Below are 15,843 nucleotides of genomic sequence, written 5' to 3'. Positions count from 1 at the left end.
CACCAGTTTAAGCTGCAGTAGAAGTTTGTAGACATCAGACATGTCTGCCAGCACCAACAGATGTGTGACTGCCGACAGGAGGGCTCTTGCAGCACGAACCATATTGCCCCTCTTCACAGATGAGCAGGGGTCTTCTGCAAATTCTCCAGAAGCCTGCCGCATTGAGTCACCTGAGAATGAATGACAAAACATCTGCTGTAACTCCGAGATTTAAACCGAAACTTCAACTGGTTCAAAAACACACTTTTGAACCAGCAACTGTTTAAAACTGCACTATGAACTTGCTTTCTTTGTGCTAAAATCCCTGGTTGTCTGTGAAAAGGAAACAGTTTTCACATCTTTTGCAATTGCCAAAGAATAAATATCCTACTATGAAGCTAGTACTTTAATTTTTAGTATTTTGAAGCTAATATTTTAATTATCTAGGCATGTGCCTCACCAACAGATTGTGATATGGAAATATGAGACACAAAAGCTATATATCAATGTATTGCAAAATCACAAAAATAAATGTTTTTTCCAATGCAATGAACTGCCCTCCTTTGTTACCAATTAAATCAGACAATTATTTATGTATAAAACCGTTTTATTAATAGTAATAGTAGTATTACTAGGCTACAGTAGTAGTAGTAGTAGTAGTAGTAGTAGTAGTAGTAGTAGTAGTAGTAGCAGTCTACAGGAGCTAACAGCAGAAGTCTGAGAGCAATCGCAGTCCATTCCAGGCTACAAGTCAATTGCGTCAAAGTCTTCATTTGAACAAGGAGGAGTGTGCAGGAGAGAAGCAACAGTCCAACGCATTTCCGCGGCCTGCTTAGGGTCAGCACGTGTCACACAGAGCGACAAAGACACACACACAGACACACACACCTCTTCAATGTCCAGTAATAATTTCTGCTTGCACACAGACATGCACACACAGCCCTTTAAAGAAAAAGAGGTCAAAGCCACAACAAAGGGCTCACTGTCTGTTTTGTCCAGCACCATGCTTTGTCCTACATTGGATGGGCCTGCACAGTTGACTGGGCACACAAATAGACTTTGTAAGCTCACATTATGAACAAGACAGTGGAGGCACAGCCAAACTCAAACTCTAAAAACTGCTTTATAACACCTATGTCTGTATTGGAGATCCAAAGCCAATAAAGAGACATGTACTTATCTTGTCCCCTTTCCTATGATGTGATACAGCTCTATAGAGACTGAAGCAAAAAAAGATGAAAGCAGCAACATATATTATTTTCTTACAGCGATGAGGTGTGCTCTGGAAAAAAAGACAACTGAAAACTAATTTAGCAGCAGTACATTTTTATTAAGCGCAATGGAAACACCTTCTCGACCAAAAACCTGTGTTCACTGTACTGTTCAATCCACACTGACTCCGTCTTTGTGTGACTTAAACAGCTGTCTGTGTTTGGACGTCTCTGTCTGTCTCAGCCGTCTGTCAGCAGCAGCTCCCGGGGAGCTGAGAGGACAGCGACTGGCTAACTTGCCTTCACCAGGCTGGCTGACAGTAGAAAATGCACTGAACCAAAATAGTTTTCATGTCGGCTCCATGGAAAGAAATCAACATTGTTTGTATGTATTGATTTGTTGATTTAATTTCCCCGCCCACCGGGAATCTGCCTGTAATGACACAGACAAGCTCACAGACAGACTGGGAGCCTTCATCAATCAATAAATACGTTCAAAACTAGAGATGCTCCGATCGCTCAGCAGCCGATCAAAACCAGACGGTTTTCGGCAATCAGACATGTATTATATTGTAATTCATTCCTATGCATGTTGCTCAGAGTAATCACAGTGACCGGCTCGTCTGTCGACAGCATTGAGCTATACAGCTAAGGTTAACAGAGGTTGCATTGACTTGCACTATGGTGCAAAAAAAACAAGTATTGGGCGACAGTAACTTATAACGCTACCATGTGTTCAAATGTAACTTGTAACGCTACCATGATGTGTTCAAATGTAATCTTGTAAAACGTAGTATTTGGCGAGATATTTGAATAAATCCAGTTGTTTGAAGGAGTTTCATAGCAATATAAAATAGATAAAGGGGGAATTATGACCTGTTTAACTTCCTAACATTAGCTCTAAGCAGCTTATAATACATTATTAGAACTACTAATGCCAAGATATTTTTTAATCAAAGCAAATATTTGAATAAAAATACAACAATTTATTATCTAATCATTTGAATTGGGTGTTTTTATGCAAAAAAAGGATAATATTTTGAAATGTTAACGGTTTACACTGACTTCGGGACGGTTGAAATGAATAAATGTGAATATTTTTAAGGACACATGCCTAAAACAACCTTGAGCTAAATTTAAAAGCTGATAGCTAAATATGAGCCATTGAGTAATTGTGTGCTTCTGGACTATCAAAATTGTCGTTAGTTGTGTCTCTAATTCTCATCAGTTGTTACCATCTTGCTAAACACTTTTCCTGTGACAATCGTGTATGTAGAGCAGCTCTACTCTTCTAAAAGCACTCCTTACAAAGACGTGCTATGATAGAGGCTGTACTTCCCATTTTAACCGATGTATGCTGGGATTGAGTCCAGCCACCACAAAACTAAACAGGGTAAGCAGTTTAGACGATTATGGATGCTTTCAAAGACAATAGGTAAACAAAATGTTGCAGCATAGTATTTTCATAAAACAAAAAGGCAACACTGAAAAATGGGCCACAACATCAACTAAATCTTATAAACTGGCTACGTGAATGGTGCAGCGTAGGAGTCGTGGAGGGTTTTTTCATTCAACGTCAAAGAGTCACTGTACTCCTACACTCTAAGATTATGAGGAAGCTGTATTTAGATACAACTTTAAGTGACATTTTGGCTTTGACCTCTGGAGTGTTTTCTGTATGCTCTGGCCACAAGCAGTCAATGGATGAGTCCCCAAACTGATGTTTGCTGTGAGAACAAAAGGCGACTCTATGTAAGACAGCTGAGACAGATTGACTTCCAAATTTATCGGGAACTCCAGTTTCTCTTATTTTCCTCAAGCCATCTCCGTTCTCCCCCGTGTCTTACCATTCATTGAGTCATGCAGCTCAGAATAACTACATATTTTCACTCACTTCATTTTCACTCGAGTAGAAACATTTTCAACTTGAGCAGACATAATTTGCACCGTCTAAAGCAAATCTGCTTCTGTTTGCCTACGTTTGAATCTGTCTGCTGACTTCTGCATTCACTTCTAAATAAGACTTGGCAAGGTAAAATCTAACTGACTGTCAGCATCTGCTTTGGACAATTGGGGTTTGTCAATTGGACGATGTGCTTAGATAATAGTAGTCCAACCAAGTTTATATATTCGCCTCTTAACCTTCATGAGAACATCATGATACAGTCATGATACAGCCAGGCTTGTCATACCCCCTGCTTCCAATCATCTTTATGCTAAGCTATTAGCCTCCTTTGCTCCAGCTCTGCTCACACAGAGTGGTATAAATCTTCTCATCAAGAAAAACATGATTTTTCATTTTGGCACTTCAATAATTTCTCGTCAAGTAAGAATATCCGATAAGGTTATCACAAGATTAAGTAGTCTGCCATGACTTATTTTGTGCATCCAATAAGGGATATATTAATGAAATCAATAAAAAATTCTTGCAGGCGAAGAATTATAATTAAAGTTTTAAACCTCTATTTATTACTTATATGATATTGCATAAAGATGGTTATTGGTAATAAAGCCTTCAAATCAAGATTTATTGTCAAATGTGTGCCCCTTCAAGTCACTGTGAATCAGTAGCAACAAGCTGGAGACTGTCTAAAATGCAACCACACTGATTTGTATGTGTAAACTAATGTTGCAATGTTACAAGGCTACTCGGCTTAGTAAATGAAACATCAATAAGAAGCCATCAGCAGTCCCCCCCCCTCCTCAGGGAAAGGTAAACTGACAACCTGCAAGAAACCCTGATAAATGTTGCTGGTCGTGCTAATACACACATCCCACAACCTTTGCTAACGCCAGCATTGTGCATGCCCACTAGCACTTTCAGTTCAATATGTGCACGTCAACAATTACTTGGTGAAACTCTATAGTCACTTACTCAACAATCAGAGATTTAGAAGTGTACGAGCACTGCTAAACACCAGAGAAAAACAAATGTAACAACAGTGTTGCACTTCCAATCATCTATGGATGACAAGATTTTGAAACTCAGGGAACATCACAATGTTACGAAAACAATTAACTCTTAGACTTTTGGTATGCTTAGCAGTTATCTAGTCAAATGCAATTTTCATAGATGTTTTAAAAACGTTTGATAGGCATTCGAGTGCCATTCTGATTCCTCATTAATGCCACGGTATAACAATTTCCCTTACTGGAATGTTTGCCTCAAATTTCTATTTTAGCTCGTCAGCACATCCATGCATATTAAGTATTTTGTAGACACTTCCAACTGAATTGCTCACACACAAAAAAAAGATCAAATAAGCAAACAGAGATAGAAGTGTCTACAGTAGCTGTGTTCAGCCTGCTGTGCAGCATGCTCGGAAGAGTTTTGACACAATTCACAAAATCAATATATTTACCTGCACAAGTATACAGAGAACAGACTTGAAGCTTAAAAAGATGCTTTGTTACAGAGCCAGCGTAGACAGAGTTACATTGAAACATGTTTAGTGGGGATGACCCGAATGCTTCGAAGCTTCAACCGTTGCCATGGTAATCGACCTGAAAATTGGTATTCGAATGCTTTGGGGGTTGTTTTATGTAATAATAATGTATAAATCCCATATTATTATTAGTTATTCTCAGACGGATATCGCTGTTTTTTATGTGTAGAGGTGAGTGTGTGCAGTAGTGTGGCAGCGGCACTGTCCCGAGCACTGAAACGGGGGAGATGGAGATGGAGAGGGAGAGAGAGAGAGAGACCGAAAGGCAGACAGAAAGGCAGACAGACAGAAGAACATGTCAGCCTGCTGCTCCTTGAAGCTTCGAATATCTTAGAATATTTCTCACCGAAGCTCAAAATTGTATTGGGGACAGCCCTAATGTCAAGTCCGTTTGAGTTACAGTGATATGAAAAATAGAGTTATGTACCAAATCCTCACATTGAGACACTAAGATTCAAGTGTTTGGTATTTACAACTGATTGATTATAAAAATGTCAATTACTTTTTTTATTGTTCAACTAATCAGCCATCACTATTCCAGTAAAGAAATTGTATTTTCAAATGGGCAATTTGCAATTCATTTTCAAATTCATTAAAGCAATGACTTTAAGAGAAATAAAAATTGCACTGTCAAACCTGTAGAACAGAGATCTCGCCCAGAATCTGATCGTTTTACCCAGACGGAGAGCTAAAGCAGTTTGTGCAAATGATCGACAACACAGACCTCAAACAGTCTGCAGATTCAGGCTGTTATTCCCCCCTGTGAACAAAATCAATAAGGCCATTTTCAGGGGGCAGATAGTGATCAGTGCTCCTTTAATAAACTTCCATCCATCTAATGCTCACCTGCGGCCAACCAAGTGCATGATGAAATGATTAAAATGTATATCACACAATAAGCCCGCCAAACAGCAGGACAACAAAGGCACAGACAGGGAGGGAAGGGCGAGACAGAGAGAGAACAAGGACAAGAGCAGACAGGAAGGGCTGCGTAAAGAAAATAAGTCTTTAAAAGGGAGTAAGAAATGTCTACTGGTTTTAGTGATGCATATGTTACATAAAATAGGGTTTAAAATATTCAGAGAATATGTTAACTGGGGAAAAACATCCACTAAATATCAAATGATTTGAGAAAAAAAACTAGCCACTTCAACATGAATTGTATGCATTCTTAATGATCATGTCAGAATGTTTTTCTCCCACTTTAAACAGCTGGTAAGCCACAGCTGGGTGGAAAATGCTTTCTGAATCCAGGGGGTGGGAGGGTGTTACTCTACTCAATAGCCTTATTATCAGTCGAGGCACGCTCCACTGAGCAGCATGGCATAGCTGACAGCCAGGCCCAGGCACCAGCTAACAACAGTCAGTGAATTCCAGCCCAGTGACAGCTTACCACAACTACAGTAACATTCCTGGGCACTGAGCACTGCACAGGCTATCTAGCGACATGTCATCTACCTCCCAACTACTCAGAGTGGAGCTCTAGCAGGGGGACATCTAACTCGTTGGGCATCTGGGGAGAAAAGACACAGTGACACAGATGTCGCTTCACAAGGTGATAACAGCCACCCTCAAGTCATAGCTCCCTGGTCTCAGTGGTCTGCTAGTGTGTCAAAAGACAGTCAAATATCTGGAGCAGGGGAGGAATAAATGAGACTTGCAACTGTGCTTGCTAGATGATGGAATACGCTATCGTAAGCCAAATTGTAATTTAATTGGGCAATTGGCTGGTGATGCGATGGTAGAATCTGGTCTCGAGATGCACAAGTTGTTCATTCTGTGACTCTATGAACTGGTACTCCACTAAGCGAACCAACAGATAACATTCACAGAATGCCAGACAAATCCCCACCACCACCACGCTGCCTCAATAATCTACATAGATAAAATGACTTGAGATGGGAAACTAAACCCGATATTAAACAGGCATCGGTGCTAACTTATTAAAGATCGGAGTATTGATAAGCTCCGACGTTATCGGTGTTTTTATCTGTACTTTTTACCGTCTTGGTGTAATTTATTATCACACTGCAGCATCTACTCTGCTCTCTGTCGGGGCTGAGCTCCTCCAACTACACACGCACACACACAGGGACTGAAGTCAGCGAACAGCAGAGCAGAGAGGCGGCGGTGGAGACAGTGAAGTGAACCAGGTGAAGTGAAGATAACTACGACAACTATGCTCAATACTGTAAGCGCAATAAATCCTTAGCGAGTAAAAAGACAACACTTTATCAATGCACCTGTTAGGGATGCTCATTTTGAAAAATGTTCTTAACCGATAACCGACCCTCGTTAACCGATTATTAACCGTTAACCGACAAGATTTGTGCCTCGCGCCAGCTGCAGTGTATGAGCACAACAGACAACTGAGACCCCAGTTCACCGTCCGGGAGCGTTTACTTAGCAGCCACGCTGCTGCACACTACCGCATATTTAGTTTAGTTTAGCAGGTTGTCAGCTGTGTGACTTCCTGTATCCTGCAACTCCAGCTTCGCCTCTTAAGGTGGGTTGTTAAGATGGACCAGCTTTTCTCCTTAAAGTGACGAGCCGCTCAGCTTTTTAATTAATTATAAATATTTATTTTAACCGTTTTAACCGACAGCGTTAATCGGTTAAAATGCTTAATGTCGGTTAACGGTTAAACGGTTAATTATGAACATCCCTAACAGCTGTTCAACAAGCATTAACATGTAGAAAAGCGATGTTTCAAATCTGCTCTCTCCGAAGGCTCCCATCCACCGCCGCCATGTTTTACACAAGCACAGCGCGTTAGCTCGGCTAATAACGAATTGTTACAAACAAGCTTAAAGAAAAGCTGTCTGTATGTAGTCTAACTGTTTAGCTTAGTTTGCCACATATCTTAAAATTCTTGTAAACTTAGCTGCTGGCTTTATCGATACTCATATTTCTAAATAATTGCTTTTTCATATAATATTTCAGACAAGAATAAATTCAGATCACGATTAGAATGTTGTTTCTAGAGCAGCAACAGTAATGCTCACAGCAAAGTTTGATTTTCCTAACCAATCACTAGAGACCAACGTATCTGTCTGAATCTAATGGCATTCTAAGTCGACAAGGATGCGTAGCCACTGGTTTTGCCAGGGTTTTAAAAGTGGAGCTGAGCAAAGTAAAAACAAACTACAATGTTGGGCCGTATTGAGAAGATATGCCGTCTACAGCGCACAGCCTGACAACGCTTCACAAAAGCTTGACAACAGCGACAGTCCTGTCCCTTTCGCTGATTGGCTAACCTCAACCTGGGCACATGCACTTCTGAAGGGAAACATGGATCCTGATAGAAGATAATGACAGTGTACAGCTTGATATGAATGTGAACCTTCTACATACTTTAATGAATAGTCTCTTTAATGGGCTCCCTGAATATCCCATAGCAAAAGGAAATCCATCAGGCTCAAAGCATATTCTTATTTCAAAGTCTTCCACTGGGGCAGATGATATGTACATAGCTTATGATTTATTTATCATTCCTTCCTATCTTAAGAAGCACTCTGTACAAGCGGGAAACAACACACTGTTGCAATATGCATTTTCAATATACCTTGCTTGCGAACGTCTTCCACGGCAGCAGTAAGCTCATCCTTAAGGAACTGACTTTCCTTTGCAATCTTTTCTCCTTTGTCCAGGAAGTTCTGGGTTGCGTTCTCCACAGATGCAGCCAAAACATGAGCCTTCTTGGAGCGTCCTTTCTTCTTGTTAGATGGACCTTTGTTGCTGGAGTTGACCAAAGTGGTGACCTATGTCGGGGATAAAAAATGGTTCAACAACAGAAACAGCTGCTTCGGGATAACATGTCACTTGCTATTGTTTCAGAAAATATAGCTGTGAGGAGCTCCATTTTTTATTCAACTAATTCTGCTTTAGGATCACATTTATATTATTGTATTTAAAGCATTTTTGTAACCAAGACCCTGCGCCCATTCCACCTGTGTGCTATCTGACTGTGTCCCATTATTCTAAATAAAAATGCACACTGTGTTTACATTACCTGTGTGACCAGGGGCTCCAGCAGCCTCTCCACGGCCAGAGTACGAATCTCTAGACTCTTTGGGTCCCATTTAAAGTTGATGTTAGCTGTGTTGATGTTTGTTGATGTCATGGTGGCTGGAATTCTGAGGATACAAAAATTGGCAAAGTCAGGAAAAAAGGTTGAAACAGATGAACAGGGCTGAGTCAATTTCATTCTTCAAATACAATGATGAAACAAAATTTAGACTGCAACCACGTCTTTTCCAAAACACTGAATATCTACATCTATCTGAGATGATAGTAGCTGTCTGTAAAAAAGGCAGGCTTTTAGTTTGCCATGGAAAAAAAAGGAGATATTTGCTTACTAAATGAAGCTTCCTTTGAGATTTTCAGACTAATCTCTAAAGGTTTGTACAATACTCAAAATATCATGGTCCTTCTTTGAGACAGTAATGGCTCCATCCCTCGCAGAATGACTGCCAAAGGCAGAGCACAGTAACATTGTGGCCCAATTTTGATTTCTCTTTTCAGGCAGCGATTAGCTATCTAACATGGAGGGGCAGGGATAATCAGCCCTGAGGGCTGAGGGGCCTCAACTGAAAAGTTGGTCAGCCGTATTATGAGGAGAATGGCATAGATGGCCACTAACCTACATTGTCAACAAAGAGGCTCAAATATTAAAAACACCAGAACAACATTTGAATGATGACTACCTAATATTAATATTGAACTGCTATTTATTGTGTGTGTGTGCTTTCAATTTTGTCTAAAAAATCCTGACTAATGTTTGCATCTGGATGGTGTATGCTTGTTATGATATATGGCCCCTTTTAATTTTTACTCCCCCTAAAAAAAGCCAGCCAGTATGGATGGATGCAGATTGTCTGGAACAGTTATAACTCATTTTATCATGGAGAAAAATCTTAAAGCACTTCCCTACTCCTCACAGAGGCTTTAATCTACAATTACTTATCAACCAGTGCAAGGTTTCTCATCCACTATAATTCAAAAACAACAACAAATCACCTAAAAATATTTTCCCCTGGCGGTGTCTAACCATGCAGATAGTTTTTGGTGTTATTTGCTGAGGTGTGGACCATGTATACTGAAACTGCTTCTACCCAACAGATAGATGGATAGATGGATAGATAGATAGATAGATAGATAGATAGAAACTTTATTTATCCTGAGGGAAATTCAAGTTTCCAGCATCACAGTTCCATAGTGCAAAACATGTTAGTAAAAAGGCAGTAAAAAAGTTAGTATTGCAAAGTACAAAGAACAAATAACAGATATAAAAATACAAGGAGATGAAGAAAAACTGTTAAAACTGAATATAGTGCAGGGTAACAGCTGTGATACATGACTATTAAGTAAAGTAAATATAGTGCAGAAGAGACTGTTAAAACTGAATATAGTTAATTATTATCTGTCCTGCAGACTTGTCCTCCTTTGTCCCCACAGTTGCATATAAAACTGGTAGGTTTATGAATTATTCCAAGTGACTACAGGACAGCACATGTTCTGCATGGGTGTGGCAGAACAAGTCTCACAGACAGCTATCTCACAATCTGCTCAGATGAAACCAAAACTGATCTGCAAGGCTAGACACCAGTAGGGGGGGTTTCTGGTAATGTGTTTAGCTGAAATAACCCTTTAATCTCTCCGCAAATTAAACCATTTAGCCTAAGAGATAACAGCAATATGGTGTAGTTTATGATAACTGAAAAAGCCCTTTTCCACGTCCTAAATAAAAAATAAATAAAAGCTAATTACTAGTTGAAAAGAACAAGGTGTGTAACACATAAGTAGCACCTTTAAGTAGCTTAAATTGCACCTGTTGTAGCTTAACTTTAACCTACATTAACGTTGGTTTTTACCCAGGTAAAGTAACATTAAACGATGCCAATACGCAGGCTTTAAAGCAGGTGTTGACAACAATACGTTTAAACAGGCATTTTCTTATCAATAGGTCAACACTTGAGCCAAACTAGCTAAAACGAAAGGTATGTTAACGTTACCTGCTAACGTACACAAGGCCTATAGAAGGAGGATGAGCCACTGGTCTTGGTGTAGATGTACAACACATGCGCAGTGTAAGTGAAATTTACTGCGCATGTGTAGTAACCCCCAGAAGCTATGACGTTATGATGACGCGTGTCCTAACCTCCTTCTATAGGCCTTGAACGTACGCTGCTAATACTAATGCTCCATTTAGCTCACTTTTACTGCGTTAAACTTTAACTATCGTGTTAATAAAGCGCCGTCCGACGGATTATTAGACAATATATTTAAATAGCGTAGTAAATGTTGTAAACTTACCGAAAACAATCCACTAGTTAGTAAAAACTGGGAGTTTAAAAGTTCAAAATGGAGGAACGGGAATTACGGAGTTCCTCGGTTGAAAAGTTTGACTCCCTTCTTCCTCTGACTCGGTTCTGCTGTTGTTGCTCCTGAACCTGATAAAGTGCCTCCTCTCGAGAAAAAGTTCGACAATAGAGAGCTGAAAGTGTTCTTTAGTTACCTGAATAGTTTCGGTCAAGATTGTTTCGGTGTCGCAGGCTTATTGCCCAACAATAGATGAGGGAGGCGGAGGAGGAGGAGGGCGGTGACCGAGTTCCTGAACTTCCTGGCAGCAGCAGCGGATCAGCGGGGCAGGGCCTCCATGGGCAGGGCGACCACAGGACACAGCAGGCCCGACGACCAGGAGGTGTTTTGGGCGTGGCAACTAACAGTATGTGTCCATATATGGATTAATTACTGCTTACATAAAAGCTAGTGTGCGACCATGCAGTGCGACAACACAGTTTCACCTACTTAACATTTAGTTAGAAGAGGGAAGCAGTAACCAGGAATGACAAACCTTGGAGTGAGACAGGCATAGGGATAGACAAAAGTGAGTAATCCTGATAGCAGTAAGTCACATGGTTTCTAGTCAGTGAGTTATTAAACTGATGTTTTTTTGTTTTGTTTTTTTTGTTTGTTTTTTATACTTTATTTTTTCCCTTTTTTCAAGATTCAAGATTCAAGCCCTTTATTGTCATTGTGTAGTACAACGAAATTAGATTGCTACAATCCCATAGGTGCTAAAAAAGATAATACAATAAAAAAATAAAATAAAATATAATACAATATAAAATATACAAAATGTATATTGATGAGATGACAGTTTCATTCAAAATTGAAATAAAATTAAGAAAATAAATAATAATAATGATAATAATGATAAAAAGAAAGAATAGAGTTTAAAAAAAGGTCATTGAGTTATTAAACTGATGTTTGTTTTTTTGTTTTTTTATACTTTATTTTCCCCCTTTTTTTAAGATTCAATATTCAAGCCCTTTATTGTCATTATGTAGTACAACGAAATTAGATTACAATCTGCTAAAAAAAGATAATACAATACAAAAAAAGATATAGATATAAAAATATATATATATATATAATACAATATAAAATATAAAAAATACAATATGTATATTGATGAGATGACAGTTTCATTCAAAATTGAAATAAAATTAAGAAAATAAATAATAATGATGGTAATAATGATAAAAAGAAAGAATAGAGTTAAAAAAAAAAAAAAGGCCAAGCTGTGGGACAACATTCATTTAAACTTTATTGCAGACTCAAGGTCAAGATAAGAAAAAAGAACAACAATACATTATATATAATACATTACAATACAGGAAACACTATAAAAAGTCATGATTAAAAGATATATTAAAAAATATATATATTAAATATATATATACATACTTCAATGCCTTACATATAAAGAACTATACCAGTGCCTCCACAGCTGTGATTGGTACCATGTAGTGCTAAATCTGATGTATATATAAATTATGATGTATCATATAAATTTGAACATGAGATTTCTTAATACAGTTTGAAAAGTATTTATGCCTGCAGACACAAACATTTCACTTGCACTGGTTTCTAGTCATTGAGTTATTAAACTGATGTTTTGGGGGGGTTTTATACTTTATTTTTTCCCTTTTTCAAGGTTGTTTTCATATCATCAAACTGACAATAACCTGATATTTTGAGGTGGAATTTCATTCACTCATGCATTCATTCATTTTCCACTTGTGCAATTTTGTTAATAGTCTGTTTATTGTCAATACTGTATATACTGCTCCTATTTTTATACTTCCGTCTATTTAAATGGTTCATATTTTGATACACTTTGTTTAGCTCTTTTTTTACTGTTAGCTGATACATCTTGTTTTTTGCATTATCCCCTTTGCTGCTGTACACTGCAAATTTCCCCACTGCTGGACTAATAAAGGAATATCTTATCTTATCTTGTATATGCAATTTACAGTTCGTAATTACAATAGTTTATAAACCAATTTGTAAGTAGATGAGCTTATAGACAAACTCATTAAGTACACTAGAGAAAACAACTTCAACATTCAAAATTGATACAAAATTAAGAAAAGAAATAATAATAATAATAATAATAATAATAATAATAATAATGATAAAAAGAAAATATAGAGTTTAAAAAAAACAATAATAATACAAAAATACGAGAGTAATAATAAATTAAATCAACAAATAAGTTAATAGAAAATAAAAAGGGGGGGAGCACAAATATATAGTAATATCATATAATTTACATGGGCACACACATGCATCCTCCTTCACGTCGGGTCACCTCCAAGCATATGTATATGTGCATGCGTGTTAACCCATGTAATTATATTTTTCCTTCTGTTAGACTCCATCTCTTCTCAAAAACATCCTCCATATTCCTTATTTTGTGAGTTCCCTTTTCCATAACTTTTACTTTTTGAATTACACTTATCCATTTTGTTCACTTGTTCCACTTGTCCATGTTTTTTTTTTCATCTTAACATACAAAGTTCCATATTGTCACGTTGTAAATCATTTCATGGGTTAGGGATTTAAATTAATTTCTGTTGTAGGGAAATGTAATTGTGTCTTTGTCACGTCTCCTCAGTTTTCTACTGTCCAGTTGAACTATGTCAAAAACTCACAACCCAAATTAATCAAAAAATTATCCAATTATTCCAGCTTTGGAATAATGGGATCACACATAATATGCTATAACCCCCATTAACACAGTCTTTGTTCAACACAATACAAAATGATTTAGGTTAAGGACGTCATTCGCAAGCAATATATATCCACTTGGGACAAAATCTTACCTTTTGTCTATTACTAAATCTTTTCAAATCATATGTGACTGTAATCTTCAATGTGTTTTTCCTCTACATACAGATATTTGGCAGAATATGTGTCATATTTTTGTAAATTGTAGATGTATCATTTTGGAAGTAAGCTTATTTTTTTTTGTTGTTTATTTGAAGTTTGAGCTCACAGGATGCAAAACAGGGCCTTTTCAAACTGCAACAAGCTGTCTGTCAACCCCAAAGTGTCAGATTTTTAAATAATTTATTTAGTTTTTTACATCCTATCTTCATTGCTACTATATAAACCATTCTGTTTCCTCGATTTCTTTCCTTTTAGTTTGTTAATACAATTTACAGCAGAAATTACATTGCATTCATCCCATGCCTATCGTTACCTAAGATTATATATTTGTCTGTTTAAAATGTTGGATTAACAAATTCAACAGAAGACCCCAGAGAAAGACAGTGCTCCAAAGTCAGCTGATGCAGCATCAGGTGTACACACACACACAATGAGCAAGTTGTAGCTCTGGTTTCTCATATTTTATTTATATATAAGAAACATCCAACTACAGCAGCACTGACATTTCAGATAAGACTTTTATTCAGATAGCGAGAGATGGCTTGCAGATGCCTCACATTTTACAATTTCAAGGTCAAGAAAAACTGTATAAGCTATGAGCAGTATGCAGTTGTCACACTTGTATGGTTTGTTGCCGCTGTGACTGATAACATTGAGACACTTGATAAACATATTCAAGAGCCAAGTATTTTGGTTTGGGCCTAATGAAGTGTGAAAGCCATAAATAGATTATCTAAGGAGGCCAGGTGCCACCCCTCCCGTCTCACTTTTCCACCTCACACACACGTACACACACACACAGAGAGAGAGAGAGAGAGACACACACACACACAATGGATACACTCTCTCTTCAGTGCTAATCGATTTTACCTCATGGTCATATAAAGTAACTGGAAAGAGTCTGACAGTTGGTAATTTTGTAATTAAAGGGGTCATATCATGAAAACCTCACTTTTTCAGTGCTTGTACTCATACATTTGGGTATCTGGAGTTCCTACCAACCCACAAACTGTGAAATAAGACAACCCAGTCATTCTTTTGTGGGCTGTCTAGATCAGAAAACATGTGATTCATACGAACAGGCCATTCAGATTTGGTTCCCCTTATGTGTCACATGCTGACTCATTAGAATATATCACCCACAGCTTGAGAACTACCTTTGCAAAGGTGCACCATGTTTTTCTCGTAAGCCAATCAGAGCAGACTGTGCTTTTTCGGGAGGGGGGCTTAAAGATACAGTGCGTAGGATTTGGCGACATAGTGGTTTGGTTGCAGATCGCAACCAACTGAGTACCCCTTCACTCACTCCTCCCTTTCCAAGACTGCGGTAACGTGAAGTGCCGACTGCAAAACCATGGTAACGCCGCCCAAAGGCCATCCTTACCATAATAACCCTACTTTAGGAGCAACAGAAGTCAGACGGCAGCTGGCTTTACCACAGTGACCAGTGACAGAGGGTCACACACAAGAAGATTTTTCACCGGGAGGAATCCTCGATGAGGTTTCCAAACTACGTTTTGTCACGAAAACACACGTGAGAAACACTAGGTAAATGACGTGATAACATACGCGAGACACATTGCTGATGTTGTTAGCATGTGTTTACAAAAAGGCCTGTTTCCACCAGTTTTCCACAGTCTTTTTTACTATTTATTCCTCTATGTGCAACAACTTTGCTCCGTGCTGCAAATGCAACACATACATTAAGTTCCTTTTGTTACAGCGACCCCCTCCTCCCACAGGTTTCGCCTCAACCCGTGGGTCGTGCTCTCATTGGCTGTAGCTCACGACTAAAGTCCGCAACAGGTCCATATATTTAGCATGCTAGATATCTGGAATTTGTCTTCGAGGCATCAGCGAGCCTTTCGGCAAGCGTCTTTGAACAGTTCACACATAACGCTCGAGCACCGATTTGCCTCTGATCTGTGTCTTTTGACAAGGAGCTCTAAAAACTGTCTGGGAGCGGA

At 38.4% G+C, this 15,843-nt stretch overlaps 1 protein-coding gene across 4 annotated transcripts in view; it reads right to left on the bottom strand.

The window, feature by feature from the left end:
* ctnna1 (catenin (cadherin-associated protein), alpha 1) overlaps positions 1–11,323 on the bottom strand; it is a 95,329-nt gene extending 84,006 nt beyond the window's left edge. The window contains exons 1-4 of one of the 4 annotated variants that reach the window (XM_037779480.1): positions 10,952–11,323; positions 8,649–8,772; positions 8,202–8,397; positions 4–170 (exon numbers count right to left, since the gene is read on the bottom strand). In XM_037779480.1, the coding sequence (XP_037635408.1) occupies positions 4–170; positions 8,202–8,397; positions 8,649–8,759 (474 nt within the window). In that variant the 5' untranslated portion in view covers positions 8,760–8,772; positions 10,952–11,323. Of the gene's footprint in view, positions 1–3; positions 171–8,201; positions 8,398–8,648; positions 8,773–10,595; positions 10,675–10,951 lie in introns of those variants that run through there. The other 3 variants (XM_037779481.1, XM_037779482.1, XM_037779478.1) reach the window with 3 other exon arrangements.
* Between the last annotated feature and the right edge of the window lie 4,520 nt (positions 11,324–15,843).

This window comes from Sebastes umbrosus, chromosome 9, assembly GCF_015220745.1.
Source record: "Sebastes umbrosus isolate fSebUmb1 chromosome 9, fSebUmb1.pri, whole genome shotgun sequence".
NCBI classification, from domain to species: domain Eukaryota; kingdom Metazoa; phylum Chordata; class Actinopteri; order Perciformes; family Sebastidae; genus Sebastes; species Sebastes umbrosus.
This window is presented reverse-complemented; position numbering and strand designations above follow the sequence as displayed.